Genomic DNA, 16,972 nt, shown 5'->3' with positions numbered 1-16,972 from the left:
CAATAATTAAAATATTTTTTTTAATTTTCTTAAAGTCATGAGTAGCAAAACAATTGAACAATTTGAATGATTTGAATGTTAACCAAGATCTTCCACTTACAAATCTTCCTTATTTAGGAAAGGGGGAAAAAGAAAGAGATCCCACCTCTTTTTAAAATCAGATAAGAAACATTCCGGTAGTAGTGATGTACACCCTTTTAATTATCAATCATAAATGTTTAAGTTTGTTTAAAAAGTCTTTATTATTAACAGAAAAAATAAAAATTGGCTTCCTGAAGGCCAATTTGCCACATGATGTATAACACTGGGATCAAAATTAAAAGCATCTCTTTACATTTGCATCTGGCAATGTGCTCCATGTTAGAACCATAGCCATGTGTTTATGGAGTGCAGCTCTCCTGGTCTTGAGATACATGCTGTTTTTTATAGCCTAACCAGAATAGCTCAGCATATGCAGGACAAGAGGCTGGAAAGCCCTGGCCCCTCACCCCAGCAAGGAAGCTCAGGATCACTGCAGGCTCCCACACTGCTTCTCTCAGCATTGGTTTAAGTCCAGATCTTACCCTCTTTCCACTTCTGGGGCAAATATTACTAAATATGGGTATTTTCCAATATAGCCTTCACCTGAGTGCAAGGGTTAGGTAGGGGGAAGGGAAGAAGGAGAAAAGCTGAGAGAGTAGGAGGAGAGAGAAAACAGAAGATACAGGGAAAAGGAGAGAAAGGTAAATAAACCTGTTCAAGGCAATTCCCATTATATCATGCAGGTTTGACTTTGAATGGGTAGGATAACTAGACATCTGAAAGCTTAACCAGCCACACTGGTCTGCATATTTGGACCCAACGTAGAGGAAGAAAACTAATCTCAGACATTTGCACCACTGACAATCAGGGTATTCATTTGAAGGGAGGCGGTGGCGGGGTTGGCGGGGTGGGGGGGGGGGGCGGGTAGAGATGAGAGAATGAATGTAAAATGTGTCTTTATTCCTGAATATCCAAGAATCTAGGCCCTTGCTGAGAATGAAACCCCTGCCTACTGACCAAGTGGTAGCCTTCAGTGCTCTTATATATCTAACTTTCACAGGAAAGGGGGAGGAGGTCAGCTACCTCCACTCAGTGCAGCCTCTCTTCCACACAGTGTTTCCTTTCTACTGCTCATCACTTACCACAAGTATTGTGTTTTTCCTGGAACCAACTTAAACTGATCTTAAAGAGGGCAAGCACTAACAACAGAAATTCCATTTCAACCTCTGGTGCCCTACATGTGCTTCTCCCAGCCGCCGCGAGAATTCTGAGTTTGTTTGTTTTGGTGGCTTGAGGAAGAGGAGGGTAAGCTGCCACTCAGGTGGTTTCTCTTTTTTTCTTTTCCCTCCCTTCCTTCTGTGCACTGGGGCTGGAGAAGGCCTTTGCAGAGCTGCCCTCTGCTAGCCTGGTGATATTTTAGGGTCTAAGTCAACTGACTGCTGAGCCTTTTCCATGCAAAAAGGGTCCAACACAAACGTGTTGATGGCAATGATTAGATGAATAACTGCATCTTACTGGAAGGCCTCTAGACTGCCTGCTACTATCTCTCCACCTTTTTCTTTCTTGTTCCAGTTATCTACTCTGAAGGAAGATCCAGACAGCAGGAATTAAGGAATCAGGGACACCCTGGCATCCTAGGTATTTGGGTTGTTTCCCATATATTCTTTTTAGACTATATACATACACATCTGTGGGCAGCAAGCTCTTCTGATTCTCTTTTGGAATCCCTCCCACCCCCCACATACACACCTCTACGGCCTTAAACATTTCTTGCAAAAGGGGACAACTGCCCTTCCCCGCCCTGTCCCCCTCGCGCCCCCCGCCCCCGCCACACGCACACACCCGGTTAGGCACCAGTCGCCCCGCAGCCATGGCCGCAGCAGGAAAAGAATAGAGAGCTCGCTGTGCTGCAATCGAAGCAGCTCAGCTCTGGGCGAAGAAGACAGCGTGGGAGCTAAGTAGTGGCACAGGATAGGGCTGCTCCCTGACCAGTAAAGCATTTATTCAGCTGAGCAAACGTTTTCGGAGCATGGCACTGCTAGGTGCTGCTGTTCGGTCCCAGGAAAATAAAGAAAGGGAGATGGCAGTCCGCAAGCCAAATGTCAGAGGAGACCTGTACGGAAGCCATCGACAAGAGTTTCACACCACAGGTTTTGGGGTCGTGTTTTTCCAAGCAAACCCGAGTGATCTTTAGGGAAAGCCAAATACACTAGACGAAAACATCCTGTTTTGAGAGGCAGGAACGGTGGAAGCACAGCTATCTGAGAGTGCGTTAATCAGTTAGGATAGGGGCTTGGAAGCCCAGGGCTTGAATTTGGTGAATTCGTGCAATTTGGAGCATTTCGACTTAGTATTGATCCCTAAACTCAATTTTGAAAACAGCCTTCATTGCAGAAGTGTGGGTTGTGTTATCCCAGTATTTGCACGCATTGATTGGGCTAAAATAAAATCCATCATACTCTCCGCAAAGAAGGAAGAGGCAAGGACAGTCACAAGAGGAATAGCAGAAAGTGCATAGTTAATATGGGTTGTACGCGAATCCGTGAAACAAGTGCCTTAAACCCAGGGGGATTTCACGTAATAGCTAATTTGGTGAGAGCTAGCGCGCAAGCAAGCAGAGGGCCATCTTAGAAGGGAAGGAAGATAGCTGAATATAGGCTTTTCCGACTGGAATTAACATCTCCTTGTGATTTGCATTAGCTGATGTCTAAACCCTCACATGCAGCCCACCTAACCCAGGTTTTCTTCCACCCTTGTAGGCCCAGTAAGGAATTGTCTTCCTTCTAACTGCACTGCCAGAGCTCAGAGGCTGCGGAGAGGCGGCTGCTGCTTTTCCCCCGACCCACCGGGTCCTAAATCCCGGGAAAGGCCTCGGGGCCGAGGCCGAGGAGGCACTCTCTGCTTGTCCTCTCCCGTCCTGCAGGACCCCAACGGGTCCCCTCCTCAAAGTTAATCCAAGGAATCCAGCGCCTGCCTGGTTTTGCCCATACCCTTTCCAGGTCCCATCTGGGTGGAAAGGGAAGTGGAGGAGATGGGAAAAGGAGATAGGAATATTTTATCTTAAAGAAGACATTCTTTTTCCTTGTTCAACACACAAAATCAAAACCCCTTCCTCTTATTTCTCGTCTTCCGATTCCATTTTAGTTTCTAATGGACTGTGTGTGTGTGTGTGTGTGTGTGTGTGTGTGTGTGTCTGTGTGTGTGTGTGTGTAAGAGGGAGAGAGAGGGAGAAAAAGAGAGGGCGAGAGGGGGGAAAGAAACAGGGGGTGAGGGAAAGAAGAGAGAGATGGAGATCCCTTTAAACAAAAGACAAGAGGCCTGAGCTGGGGCCTGGAGCTGTCTCCGGAGCCTGCTCTGTCCTGCAGACCCTGCGGTCTCCAGGCCCGGTAGACATTTTTGGGTTCCGCAGACCTGGCCGAACCGGCCCGATTCCGCGTTCCAAGCGTCTGGAGAACTGGAGACAAAGCCCAAGATCTAATTCCACCGCAGCGCGGCTCGAGCCGGCGCCCCAGACCCGCAGGCCTAGGCGCGACCCCCGGCGGCCTGTGACCGCAGAGGGGACCCCGGGCCCCCTCGGCATCCCCGTTGCCCTCTCGGCCGGGGTCCCCCCGGCCCGCCCAGTTCCCCCTGCCGCACTCAGCCAGCTGCTTTTGGGGGCCTGCGAGTTCCAAACACGCCTTCCCATTAATTAAAACCTGGAAAGCCTGGCCACTTTCTTCCCAGGCCGAGGCAGCACCTCCAGAGGTCCCCGCGGCACTCTCGGCCGGCGACGGCTCCTGCGCTGGGCCTTGGAGGCCGAGCGGCCATTTACTGCCCTGTGATTGCGCCGAGGACCAGGTTAGCTCATAAAGCCTTTCACACTCAACAATAGGGATTTTCTCAACAATTAACAAGAAACAACATAATAAAGCCATTTACAAAGACCTTGCTATTTACTATAAATTAGGCACTCTTTAAGAGACCAGTGCGTAATTTCACACACTTTACAACTGGGGCTGCATTTTAAACACCCGGGAAAACAAGCTTGTTGCACTTTCCTGTGACCTAGCTGCGGTGCACCTCTGTTTCCCCTCTTCCCCGGTAGCAGCTTTGTTTGCATTGCTGCACTCCAACCTCCCCAACCGAGGGTGCCTTTCCAGGTCACTGTCTCACGTTTCCCGTTTCCAGGCCATCATTCCCCTTGCAGATGCACGGAGAGGTTCCCAGGGACAGGAACCACGCGCCAAACCCAGCCAGCCGGGCCTCATCCCATTTCTCCCACTGTGGGAGTTGCGCCCGGCCCTGACTGCGCCCCCCCCCCCCACCCCCCGCCCCGCGCCCTCCCCACCACCCAGGGCCTCTGGTCTTGGGCCACTTCCCAGAAGGCGTTCGCGGCCACGCTGGCCCAGGGGAAAGCCGCAACCCTTTGCCACTGGCGATCCACACGCGCCTTTTGGAGGCCTTGGCCAGCCCTCCTCCCATTGCGAAGAGCTGGGCCCCATTTGCCTGGGGAGCGGAGATGAGGCCTAGGCGAGAAGGTGAGAAACGGCGAGGCTGCGTGTGCGTGTGCCAGGGTGGGCGATGACTTCGGGACACACAAAAGGAGCGCCAAGTGAGGGGAGGCGTTCCAGGCCCCGAGGGCCGGCCCCCGCGCGCCCTGCGGCCCCCCGCTCCCGCTGGGCCTGGTCCCAAGGCCGACTGGCAGAGAGGCTGCGCGGGAGGTGCCGCGGCGCGGGCCGTGCCGCCCGCCCCGGGGGTCGACATCGTCACCCATTCAGAGGACAGCAAGATCTGGGCGGGAAAACAAAAGTCACAAAGAAATTTGTTTGCCACCACGCAAAATGGCGGCACTTAAACATCTTTCTTGTGGTGGTGGCCCTGGCCAGAGAGCCCGGAGCTGCCCTAGGTTTAGCGCGGTGCGTCCTAGAGCTCGGCGGCCGGGGGCAAGCGAGGGGGAAAGGGACCCCGAAACCCCCGCGGCCCCCAAGCCGGCCCTTAGCCCGCAGCTCATCGCGCGATCAGCCGGCCCCTGCCTTCCCTCCCAGCCCGCCAGGCCCCAAGCCAGCGCCAGCAGCCCCCGGCCACTGACCGCTGTTTACAAACACAGCCTGAGGGCGGGGTGGGCCGGCCGGAGCGCGGGCTTGCGGGGTGGGGGCGGCCGCGCGCCCCGGAGGACGCCACCAGCAGAGAGGAACGAGGAGTTGGTGCGAGCAAGCGGGCCCGGCAGCTGGAAAGGACTGAACGCCTTGTTTTTGAAACTGTCAATTCCCTCAACCCCTATTGTGAGGGCTTCATGCAAAACATCTCAGGCCTTTTAAAGTAGGAGCTTGTGAGGCCGCCACAGTTTGAAAAGGAGCGAGAGAAGAGCGGGGGCCCAGGGCATGGGCGAAGAATGATAGCTGAGCCCCCCTAAGCCCTCCCCACCTACTGTTTTTTTTTTTTTTTTTTTTGCAAAGGAGGGCCTGCCAAACAGGTAAAATACAGCCCTCCCCCCACCTCCTAGATCTGCCCTATGTCCCCATCCCCCAGGCTAGTTTGCAAAATGCCCTTTGGCCTAGGGAGCAAACCAAAACCAAAGCTAGCATCAAAAATAGTTCTTCCTTACAGGGAAGGGGAAAATCCTGGAATGACTGGGGTGACCGGGTGGACTCGCTAAGGTGGATGCCCTGTTCCTCCTTGCCAATTTCCTGAGGTTAGTTGATGGGAAGCATTTTTTTTCCCCCTTCCTAGTTTGGCTCTGGGAACTCCTTTTTACATCCTTCCCAGCAGGAAGTTATTTTTAAGGTGAAGCAAAACTCACCACATTTTCTTTATTTTTTTAGATGCTAATGCTTTATTAAAAAAAAAAAAAAAAAAAAAAAAAAAACTTTTACTAAAAAAATTTTTTTTGTTTTTGAAAGAAAAAAAAATGCTTTTGAGGAATTAGTTTCTACATCTCTTCCTGCATGCAAACAAAACTGTCATTCTCATATCAGCAGAAACTCCCAATTTTTGTTGATTAGAACTTTGAGGAATTTCTAGACCATTGAAAGTCACCCAGACACACAAAAGATAAAAATCCAACACCAGCCCCATGTAGTTTGTGTTATTGTTGTTTAGTGGTGGCTCCTTGTTGATTTTCAAATAAACAACCATTATTGAGATTACTCCACTGTAATCAAGTAAGCCAGTAGAAAAGAACACCCACTTTAAAAAGTAAATAGTTGAAAAAGAGCAAGCTGTATTTTCTATAAAGGTGGATAACCTGACTGTGGAAGACAGTACACACACCTCTTAAAAAAAATTTAAATTTAAATTTCACAGTCTTACCAGGAAATTACTTTTATAGGAGACCAAAAATAAGTTTGTTAACCCAAAAAGTTAGAAAAAGAGCCTTTTCCTTTTTTCCCTCATGTCTCTAAATGTTGGACTTTAGACACAGGAATCAGTCACCCTGGAGCCATATAGTGCTTGGTTTTTTGTTTTTAATTCTATGCACTGAAAACATCTAAATGTAAAAATGTAATCTATCAATGGAGTTAACTTGTTTTTCTCTCAATAAGGCTTAACTTTCTGAACAAATGGGACATTTATAGCAGCTGAGAAAAGTCTAGATATTGTCATTAATCATAAAACATCCAAAATAATATAAACAGTACTGAGAATAATTCCCACATCAGAATGGGGAAACAACTAAGGGGCTAGCAGGAATTGAAAGAATACCTTGTATTTGCAAGTTACTGCATACTATTTGGTACACTTTCCTTACAGAAGCACTAACTCAGGTTTTGCTGTGGTTGGCTGGCTTATAGTAGTACTGTGGGGCGAAATTTGTGTTGACTATTTAATTTCTTTCCTTTTGATAGTATCATCCTGGAAAGCCTCAGCCTCCATGCTGTTCATTCTCCAGCTCCTATAAACTGAAACTATTGATTCTATGAGGGTTAGAGACTAAGTGTCAAAGCTGGAGGCCAATATTTTATGTCAGAAATTCCATAGGGTATATTTGTTTTAAATTGTGCTTATTCCATCTTACAGTCCTTCCACACCCAAGATCTGTAGACTTCAAATATATTCTCGCTTTATAATTTAGGAACAATGAGTCCTTAGCCAACAAGAGAAGTACTAGTCTACACGTAGTAGTCACCGTACTTTGAACTTTCTTAACTTAGAAGTAAGTAAAGAGTAGAAATTACACACTTCCAATGTGTGTGTCACACTTTTTACAGATTGATTTTTCAGGACAACTTACTGCATCTAAATTCTGTATTGCCTTCCAAAGAGAAAAGAACTCAGACTATAAAGCCAATTGTTTAGCTTTCTGGGGCATTAACTATAACATGGACTGGTCTTTGGAATTATATACAAACAAGAATTCAAGGATACCATCCCCAAATTTTTACTTTGACCATATCTACCATTCCAATAAAAAATAATCCAGTGAACCTACACCTGGCATGGCAACATTCAAGAAGGAAAGGAAGGAAGGCAGTTGAAAGCATCTGTTTACTCCATCCAAATATATTTGGATGCAGGTATTCTCAGCGTCAGTCCTTTACAATAAGAGGAAAACCACAGAGCATATTCAGCAATTAGGGGCTGAGGCCATCCAGATCTATCTGAAACATTTATAGACAAAAGGAAAATTTCAAAGGGAATAGGAACTAAAAGGTTAAGGAAAAACAAAAACAATAGACTGAATTTCCATGAGAAATAGTGACTTAAATTCACACAGTAAACATTTCATTGGTGTTTTGTTTTGTTTTGTGATTTATGATCTATAGATGCAACTTCTTAGATTCAAGATAGCAAGGATCTGAGATACATAATTTGTCAGACTAAAGGAGGTGGGCCAGAAATTATTAGATTCAACTTTCATTAAAACAATCACTGATCTCTGCTTCACTTTCTTAAGCCTGAAACTTTTCCTACTTGATTTGTAACAAGTTTGTAAAGTTTTGCTGTTACTTAGAAAGAAATCCACCAGTGTTTTGCACAGAACCTGACTGGCCTCGGTCACACAGTATTACAACAAAACACTACACCCAATAAATGCATTTCTTTCAGGTAAAAACATTACAAGTGAAAATGTCAACAAAACCATTCAATCCTGTTAACCGTTCTTCAATCTGGAATAAGTAGAAATGTATGGAACCAGGAATTTTAAACAGTGTTTTTAATTGAAAATAAAGCTAAAGCATGCTTTTCAACAGTGCAAATTTCCATAATTTTGATTTACTGCTTCCATCATCACAACACAGTACACCAGCATGGCCCTTATCCAGGGCTAGACCCTAGCATTTGCATGTTGAACTACTTTGATTTTAAGTGCAAATATAGATAGTCACCTCTGATTGTCACTTGCAGTAGAAACTCTCCTGCTCTATACACAGGATGGTCTGAAAACAGAAGTTTTAGAGAGATGCAGAAAAAATATAAGGTAATAAAATCCAAGTGCCTGAGTTCTGGTACCAAAAAGCCCTGAAAAAACTGTTATTTTTCATTTGGGGTATTGCAACTCTGACCTCTCATTTTCTTTTTCTTGGTTGTATTTACTGATTTGTCACTATCAAGAGTTCGACCATAAAATAATCTGCTATTAAGAGAAATATTTCAGCCCTGGCATGGTGGATCACCCCTGTAATCCCAGCACTTTGGGAGGCCGAGGCAGGCAGATCACCTGAGGTCAGGAGTTTGGGACCAGCCTGGTCAACATGGTGAAACCCTGCCTCTACTAAAAGTACAAAAATTAGCCGGACATGGTGGCGCGCACCTGTAATCCCAGCTACTCAGGAGGCTGAGGCAGGAGAATCATTTGAACCTGGGAGGCGGAGGTTGCAGTGAGCCGAGATTGTGCCACTACACTCCAGCCTGGGCGACATAGCGAGACTCTCTCCTAAAAAACAACAACAACAACAAAACAACAAAATATATATATATATATATATTTCAATTGTTTTGGGAGTTTGAAGAGTCATGTTTAGACCACAAGATAAGCAGGACTATAGTAAGAGTCACCTTATTTAAAACCTTTGGGTGAGAACACAAAACGGACTTTTCCAATTGCAAGGAGTGGCTTTAAAAGTAAAATCACACCCTTTACAAAAAAAATACAATTCCATATTTATTTTACTCAGTACGTATGAGGCAGCTTTTACTAGCATTTAATCAGGACTCACACCCCAATCTTTCCACTAAAAAAAAAAAAAAAAAGTTAAGTGCAACTACTCTTGAAGAGAGAATGAGGGGAGTCAAAAGAAAAAGATACCCCACAAACAAGAGCTCCAGAAAATAACATTTTGGGCTCACAGAAACTTCTTGCTACCTCACCTCACCTCACTGTGTAACCATGTAACCTAACAAACTTTCACTGAATTAACAGTTACACTTTCAGCTCTGAAATCTAGTGCATAAACTTAATGGCTCATTGTAATATTTATTATTCAACCTTTTGACATTTATTTGTAGCAGTTGAATTGAGGTACCGGGTGCATTATTAGCATTGAAACAGTAAAGTGTTCCAGCTCTACGGTAATAACTGAGTTTTACTTGAGTCTTTAGCCTGAAGTAGTCTGTGGAATGTAAACCAACCCTTCTCCCACCCCCCCCCCCCCCCCCCCCCCAAAAAAAAAAAAAAAAACCCGCAACGGAAAAAAAGTAATCCGATTTCTGTCTTCAAAATTCGATAAACCAGGACTCCAAAGGGGGTGTAACACATTAACGGACTTGTACAAACCATCCTGTGCAGTTTACAACAAAAGGAAGGTAATATGCTTCAAGAAAATATCTTCCAAAACATTTTTATGAATTAAATTTCCTGAATTTGTGACTAGGTGGAAGAGGTATTGCAGAACCGCCCAGCTGCCATTTCCATATAGGATGGGCCTTGTGAGGAGTTTGAGAATCCTTAGTGGTGTTTAAGGAATACGCCGGCCACAAGTCCCCATCTCTCCCAATAATGAGTGATGGTGGACAAGGAAAATTTGCCATGAAATTAAATGGCCTTTTCACTGCTGATGCTACATTGCTGGCTACCTTTTTGCGTCTGTTTATAACTGTAAAATCATCCAGTGTTCCTTCATGTGTCTCAGTTTTACCTGTAGGACGAGGGCTTCTAGCTGATTTCAAATTTGGTTTGACTGGAGGTGTCTGAAGGACAGGTCGCTTTCCCAGTACTAGTGTCCGGTAATTTTTTCTTACCCTGGCACCAAATTTATATTCCCCATCCTCAGGTTTTGGAGAACCTAAAGTGCATGGAAGGCCCTGACTTTGAGCCAGTGGATTTAAGGAAGGAGTTTCTTTTTCAGGGCAGGCAAAACCTTCCTTGGCTGTGGTTAACAAGGCGTCCTCCTCTTTACTCTCAGTCACACTGTAAAACTCACCCTTTGTATCATTGCACTCGCACTTTAGCTTATTTGTAAAAAGGTGAGGTTCATATTCTTCATTAGCACTACTGTCTTCTACTTTGATTTTAATATTGTGCAGAAATGGCAATGTCTTGTCGCCTGTGTCAGTGCAGGGATTCTCGGCTTTAGTTGCTGCTGCTCCTGCAGCGTTCGCTTCAGGATCAGTCTGCGAAGAGGGCAAATCCGTAGCAAATTCAGGACAATGAAGGATTTTGGAATCTTTTTCTGAATTTGCTTCTGTTCCTGAAGAATGATTATTTAAGAATCTAGCAGCTATTGTGTTGTTATCTGCACAGTGTGTAGTAGGAGTTGCTTGTAGGCATTTCCTACCCTCTCGGAGTATTCTTTGTTGTGGAAATGCATTGTTTGTCTTTGGGCTAGGTGAAGAGGCCCCCTCTGCCAGGCAGTTAATTGTCAGGTCAGTTCTCTTTACAGTATTGGAAATTTCAGAGTGTGGGAATGTAATCTCAGATACCCTATCGTTCCTTATCTCTGCGAAACAACTCCCCAGGCTGGCCGGGCAGTACACCGGAGACGCTTTGGGGGCCCAGCTCTGCAGATTCCACTCCTCCGGCGACTCCGCTTTGACACTACTCTTGAGGTCGGGAAGTCTGCCGGCATCCTCGAAAGCAGCGGGTTTGGTTGCAGCGGCGGCGGAGGCCAGATGGTACAAGAAGTTGGCCTGCGCCTGCACGCTGGGAGGCTTGCAGAAGCTGGTACGCCTGAATCGGATGCTCTGCACTGACACTTGGCTGGAGCCGGAGCTGGAGTCCGACTCGGTGGACGAGTCCTCCTCCTCCGAGCTGACTTCACTGGAATCCGAGGCCCCGCTGCCCCCCTCCTCCTCCTCCTCCTCTTCCTCCTCCTCCTCCTCTCCCTCCTCCTCCTCTTCCTCCGAGGACACAGAGTTGCTGGAACTGGACAAACTGGAGCCAAAATCCGAGTCGTTGGCCGCGTGGTCCGAGTAGGAGCTGGACTCGGAGTCGCTGCTGCAACTCTCGGGAAAACTGCCCAGATGGGGCTGCGGCCGGTGGTGGTGGGGGGGGGTGGTGACTCTGCTGCGGCGGCTGGGCCCGATGGTGGTGGTGGTGGTGGTGGTGATGGTGGTGGTGGTGGTGGTGGTGCGGAGGCGGGCAGAAACCGTTGACCAGATGAAACCTCTCCAGGCAGGTGGCCCCGGCGGCAGCCGCAGCCGCTGCCGCCGCCGCCGCCGCCGCGGCCGCCTTGGCTTTGTAGGACCTGGGCAGCAGCAGCACGCGCCGCGCGCCGGCGTGGGGCGCGAGCAAGCAGTCCTTGGTGCCGCCGCGCTTGCGTTTGCAGCGGTAGCTCAGGCTTCCCGGGCCTCTGGCGCCCGCCCCTGTCTTGGGCTGGGGCCCGGCCGCGGATGCCTGGTAATAGGCGGCAGCTGCGGCGGCGGCGGCGGCGGCGGCAGCGGCGGCGGCGGCGGCGGCGGCCGGGTGCTTGCTGCACAGCAGGCTCCGAAAATAAGCGGGGTCCGAGGGGAAGGCGACGTAGTTTCCCTGGAGCGGGGCAGTTTCATAGTTTAGAGGGGGTTTGCACGGCGAACGCACGATCTCCGGGTAGTGCGAGCCCGGGTATTTGCTAAAAATCTGAGGTAGATGGGCGGCGGGGCGCGCGGTGGCGGCGCCGGGGCGCGGGGACTGCGCGCTGATTGGCAGGGGCCGCGCGGCTCCGCTCAGGCCCCGCCAAAGTTGGTGCTTGTCCTTCCAAAATCCCGGGCGGGGGCTGGCCGCGGCGGCGCGCTCTGGCGGCGGCGCCTTTGTGGCCAGGGCCCGGCCGACCCGCCTGCGCTTGGTCTTGAGGACGCGCTCGGTTTTGCAGGAGGTGTAGAGCGCTTCCACGTCTTCCCGGGAGATGAGCGTGCATTTGGCTGCGTGGAAGGCGATGCTGTTGATTGCCTTGAGTTTCCGCAACTCCTCCAGATCGCAGTGGTGCTTCTTCACTTTCAGATGATCCATGCGCTTGTGCACGGTCGTCCTCGGGATGTTTTTCAGCAGATCTGTGAAGACTTGGGAGAGGGCAAACATTTGCTTTCCTTTAATGATGAGGTAGCCGAGCCTCACGCCATCCACCTCTTCAAAACCTGATTTCAGGTCTCCCATCTCGGGCACTAAATGATCCCCACCATTTGCAGTAAATATATACGTGACGCATACATACACATGTATGTATGTTAATCCTCCGCCAGATGCTGCGTGTGTCTCAAGGCATCCTGCTAATAAAATAACAAAGACTGTTACTCCCGGCGAAGGAAGTGCCAAACTCTAGGCGAAATTATTGGGGGGGGGGAAAACCCCATGAAATTACACTGACTTGATTCTTGCTTTTTTGTTGTTGTTGTTTTCGTTTTTTTAAAAAAGAGGGAAAAAACCATCCGGTTTCTGATCTGCCAATGTGTTGGTCTGAGTCCCCGATGCAGATCAGTACCTGGGCCCCTCTATTCCTTCCTTCTCCATTGGAGCACTATGATAATGGAATGTGAAGGGAGAAAGAGAAAAGAAATGCAGCTGCTATTCCCGCCGCTGCTTTAGCTACAAATAAAATGACAGAGTGAAGTGAGCTCGTCCGGAGACACCTTCATCAATTAATTCCCCTAAAGCCAGCGCTGATTGGACACTCCTGACAGGTGATGCAATAAAAATTGATATTCCACCCCTTCCCCCCAAAATCTCCCACTAATTAGCATACCCTTATACTGCCACCTCCCCTCCCAAAGTAAATAATACAGTCGGTATATAAATCTTTCCATTAAACTATCGGAGCTCAGAAACAGCCTGACTCACAGACTTCATCAGAAGCAGTGTGTGTACGGTTAAGGAAGAAAAAAAAAAACCAAAAAAAAAAAAAAAAAAAAAAAAAACCGCACCGTATATTCGCCTTTAAAGAAATACTGCCTATTTTTTCCTTTATTTACATTTTACCGATACAGCTATTATCATTTCAAAGAAAAGCATTTAAAAAACATTATCAAGCCGAAAGAGATATACCCCACCCCCTTTTCCTTTTGGAAAATGGAGCTTAAGCGAAAATGTGCAGAACAGCCTGGTATTTCCCTTACAGGAGTGGGGAAGAAGACCGGCTAGGAGCTCCAAAGTTAAACCCGCCCCGTGAACCACCCCAGTGCGAACTTACGTTTGGAATTTCTCTCGATTTTCCTTCCCCCCCCCCCCTCCGAAATGCCTTTTTACAACCAGAAACAAAGTTATTTGACCAGGGAAGCAGTTCAAGGCTCCAGCTCTGAAACACTGTAACAATTCAACTGGATTTCGGTTCTCTGCTGGGGGGTGGGGTGGGGAGGAGGTAGTTTCACGTCAGACCCATAACAAAGCATAGATAAGCCAGAAATGTGTACACTTTTCCACAATTAACCGTACTGGATTGGAGGCGGGATCGTCCAAGAGTCCCCAGCAAAGCCTTTGCCAGGGTCCTGTTCACCACAGGTCAGAATTCCAGGGAGCAGATTGCTTCCTTCTGCAGCAAAGAAAAGAAAATGTCAAACGCCCAAGGTGCTTCCAGAGGTTTTACGTAATAACAATGAAAAGGAAGTGCTGATGTACGATGCAGACTGTTTCAGTGGTTTGTGATGCTTTGGGTTAGTAGTTTAGGTGAATCTTCCACAACTCCCAGTTTTTCCATCAAAGTCAAGCATCTGCTTTAACAAAATCACTTTGGATGAAAATCAATGTGGTTTAACCTCTTCTTAGTCAAATTAAGGCATATTTTGGTGTCATTTTCAAGGATATCCAACATATTGCCAAATGAGAGCAAGGGTCCTCCCAGTCGCATTACCACGATCCCAAGGCGGCTCGTTGGCTGCTTTGCAAAATTCGGCAAAATCTTCTTAACTGTTTGGTGTTTGCAACTACAACATAAATGCAACTCAGGCATTTATGTGTTTCCTTGTTCCTCCAAAAATAGACACATCCGCGTGATTAAAAGAATAAACGGATATTTCTGAGCCTGCAAGACAAAAATTATACAATAATTTCTTTCTTCACATTCAAAAGTTCCAGCTTCCCCTGCTCTGGTCTGGCTGGCATGAGCAGGTATGGCTCAAAAAAGAAAATAGAAAGATAAAAACAGAGGAATCAGACATACAAAAAGGTAGTTTGCTTGACAAGATGAAATCTCGGCCATAATTCCCCACCCCCACACCCATCTCCTTTGTAATTTCCCAGGAATTTTGAAGAGAATTGGGAATTTCAAGAAGTACATCCGGAAATTAAGGAAGTCTATTTAAGACAGTCTGTAACTCAGGAGGTTGGGATTTGAAAAGTCAGCCCCTGAACTACTGTTGCACTCAGCACAGATGTAATCGCCGCTCTTCAACTTAATCAATGTGTGTACAAACCGCGATGTCTAGTTCTTGCCTTTGAAATCTAAGGCTAGTATTTCCATCCAAGAAATCAGAGCTACAGCAAATTACATTTTTGTCCCTTGAATGAAAAAAGGATCATTGAATGGATCTCGTGATATTTCAGGCTTTAAACGTAACCGAGAGGCAGCAATGAACAATGCCTCGTCACAGCTAATACCATCCACCGAGTTGGCTTTCTTTTGCATCTGGATCTATTACACCGCGTTTTTCTCTTTCACTTTCACAAGAGGCAAAATGCACAAGGTTTAAGCAGAAAGCGAAGTTTTCAGGAAAAGCAGATGCTCGTGTTTGTTTTTAAAAGTAGAATGACCAGAGTCTTTCTATTGCCAGCAACAATAATGTCGTTTTAAAATTCCTTCTGATGCACTTATATAGTACTGCCAGCCCTCTCCCTCCCACCCCACCCCCGCCCATTCCCCTCCCCCAGCTTTAAGATTTAGACCAAAGAGTCAGCCAAGAAATAGTAAACTCAGAAAAAGCCTTTGAGAACACAGTACAAAAGGTTGGCTAGAGCATCTTTTTTTTTTTTTTTTTCCAGGTAGTTTCAGTTGTTCTCCATTCCTGTTTAGATTTTCTCTCTCTCTCTCTCTCTCTTCCCCCCTCCCCCAGTCCTCCTACACATAGCAACATGATTTAGTAGCCATTTCCAAAACTACCTTCTTCTCCTCTCTCTTCCTCTCTTTCCACCTTTAAAATTATTGGCAATATAGGTGGTTTTGAAAACTAGTAGCATATTAAGTTGTTGTTGTTGTTTTTTTTTAACTAAGGGCAAATCTGTTGAGTGAAATAGAGAAAAATAAAGGCTAGGGGATTTGACTTTGTGCAAGTATCTCTATATGTACACTCAGACACTTTTACACTTATACATTTTTAATACTACTATTACACATCTTTCTTCTTAATACATTCTTTTGTTCCTTTAACTTCCCCATCCTTGTGTGTATGTGTGTTAGGCTCCAGCGCTCTTGCTCGAGTGACTGCATACACACACGCACACGCACACATACACAAACACAGAATGTGACAGACAGCTTTCTTGTGGCCATCAGCACACGTTGCATATCCGGGGTCTTCTCCAGGCACATTGGGGGTCGATCCCGATAAAAAGATCTAGCAGAGGCCCCTGAGTGCTCACACATGAAAGGCAGGGGACTTTAAGATGGATTTGCATGCACACCGGGGATTTCGATCAATAGCTACCAACATTTATGGCTTAGATTATTAATGCGAAAGCTGGCCAAAAGAATGGGGATGAAAAATTAAAGGTGTCTGTTATCAATTATGCTTAAAGTTATGCAATAATTTACTTACTTTGCCTGATGTGCAGATCCAGATGTATAAAGTACTATTCTTCAAAAGCCAGGGGGTTTCTTTGATAAATTTGTTGACCATGTCAGCTGCCTCTACAATCAAAGATGAACCCAATTCAGATAATGGACTGTATTCAAATTCTTTTTTAAGAAAAGATGTATCAACTTCTATGTTTCTCAAATGCATGTACACATGTGGATAGATATGTCCCAATTAACATTTATATCTATATTCTTCTCTGTGGGTCCAGGGAATTACTGTGAATTTAGGCACATGTATAATATGCATTGAGTTTAATTAAATGTGATTATTTACTCAGTGAGAAATGCCTAATCTACACACTATTGTAAAAAGTGCTTTAGCTTTGGAAACAAAGCTGCTTGCAAAAGGAAAATCCTCTTTAGCAAATATAGATTGAAATATATTCCTAATGTTCACTTACTTCTGCATTTATTGTAAAAAATCAGCACTTTCAGTTTTTAAAGTGAAGGGCCATGAAAATATGAACATATTTGTCTTTACTTATCCCATATGAATGTGCTAGATTTACCTTCAGATGCTCTATTTTGATTTATTTTCACTGTATTTTATGTTTAAATACCATTGCAATTCAGTCTGACCTCTTTCCTCTGGAGCGAAGTAATGCACACGGCATTTACAGTCTTTTAAATGGTTAGCTGGAAAATGCAATAGCAATTTGCAGGAGTAGTTTACTAATGGGGAAAGTTCTTTTGAAAACCTGAAGGAAAACCTAAGAGTACTTTTGCATTTCTACACTACAACTGTCATATAATTAAAGTATTGAAGAGCATTAAAATAATCCTTTTCCTTCCAAGCTTTCACCCATACATACATAATTTAAATGAGGATCACCCCC

At 46.1% G+C, this 16,972-nt stretch overlaps 1 protein-coding gene and 1 long non-coding RNA gene across 2 annotated transcripts in view; both read right to left on the bottom strand.

Annotated features, from left to right (window-relative positions):
- Positions 1 to 9,780: 9,780 nt before the first annotated feature.
- On the bottom strand, positions 9,781 to 13,181 carry SKIDA1 (SKI/DACH domain containing 1). The gene is given in 3 exon segments (XM_023223114.1): positions 9,781 to 11,430; positions 11,432 to 12,621; positions 12,720 to 13,181. Coding segments are annotated over 3 exon segments (2,901 nt in total). The 5' UTR covers positions 12,781 to 13,181.
- Positions 13,182 to 13,278: 97 nt separating this feature from the next.
- Positions 13,279 to 16,972, bottom strand: part of LOC111549971 — a 7,966-nt gene continuing 4,272 nt past the window's right edge. The window contains exons 3-4 of the long non-coding RNA XR_002733886.1: positions 16,096 to 16,187; positions 13,279 to 14,366 (exon numbers count right to left, since the gene is read on the bottom strand). This is a non-coding gene — a long non-coding RNA (uncharacterized LOC111549971). The remainder of the gene's footprint in view (positions 14,367 to 16,095; positions 16,188 to 16,972) is intronic.

This window comes from Piliocolobus tephrosceles, chromosome 9 (assembly GCF_002776525.5).
Source record: "Piliocolobus tephrosceles isolate RC106 chromosome 9, ASM277652v3, whole genome shotgun sequence".
In the NCBI taxonomy this organism is placed as follows: Eukaryota; Metazoa; Chordata; class Mammalia; order Primates; family Cercopithecidae; genus Piliocolobus; species Piliocolobus tephrosceles.
The sequence above is the reverse complement of the archived record's forward strand: the minus strand, read 5'-3'. Positions and strand labels throughout refer to the sequence as shown.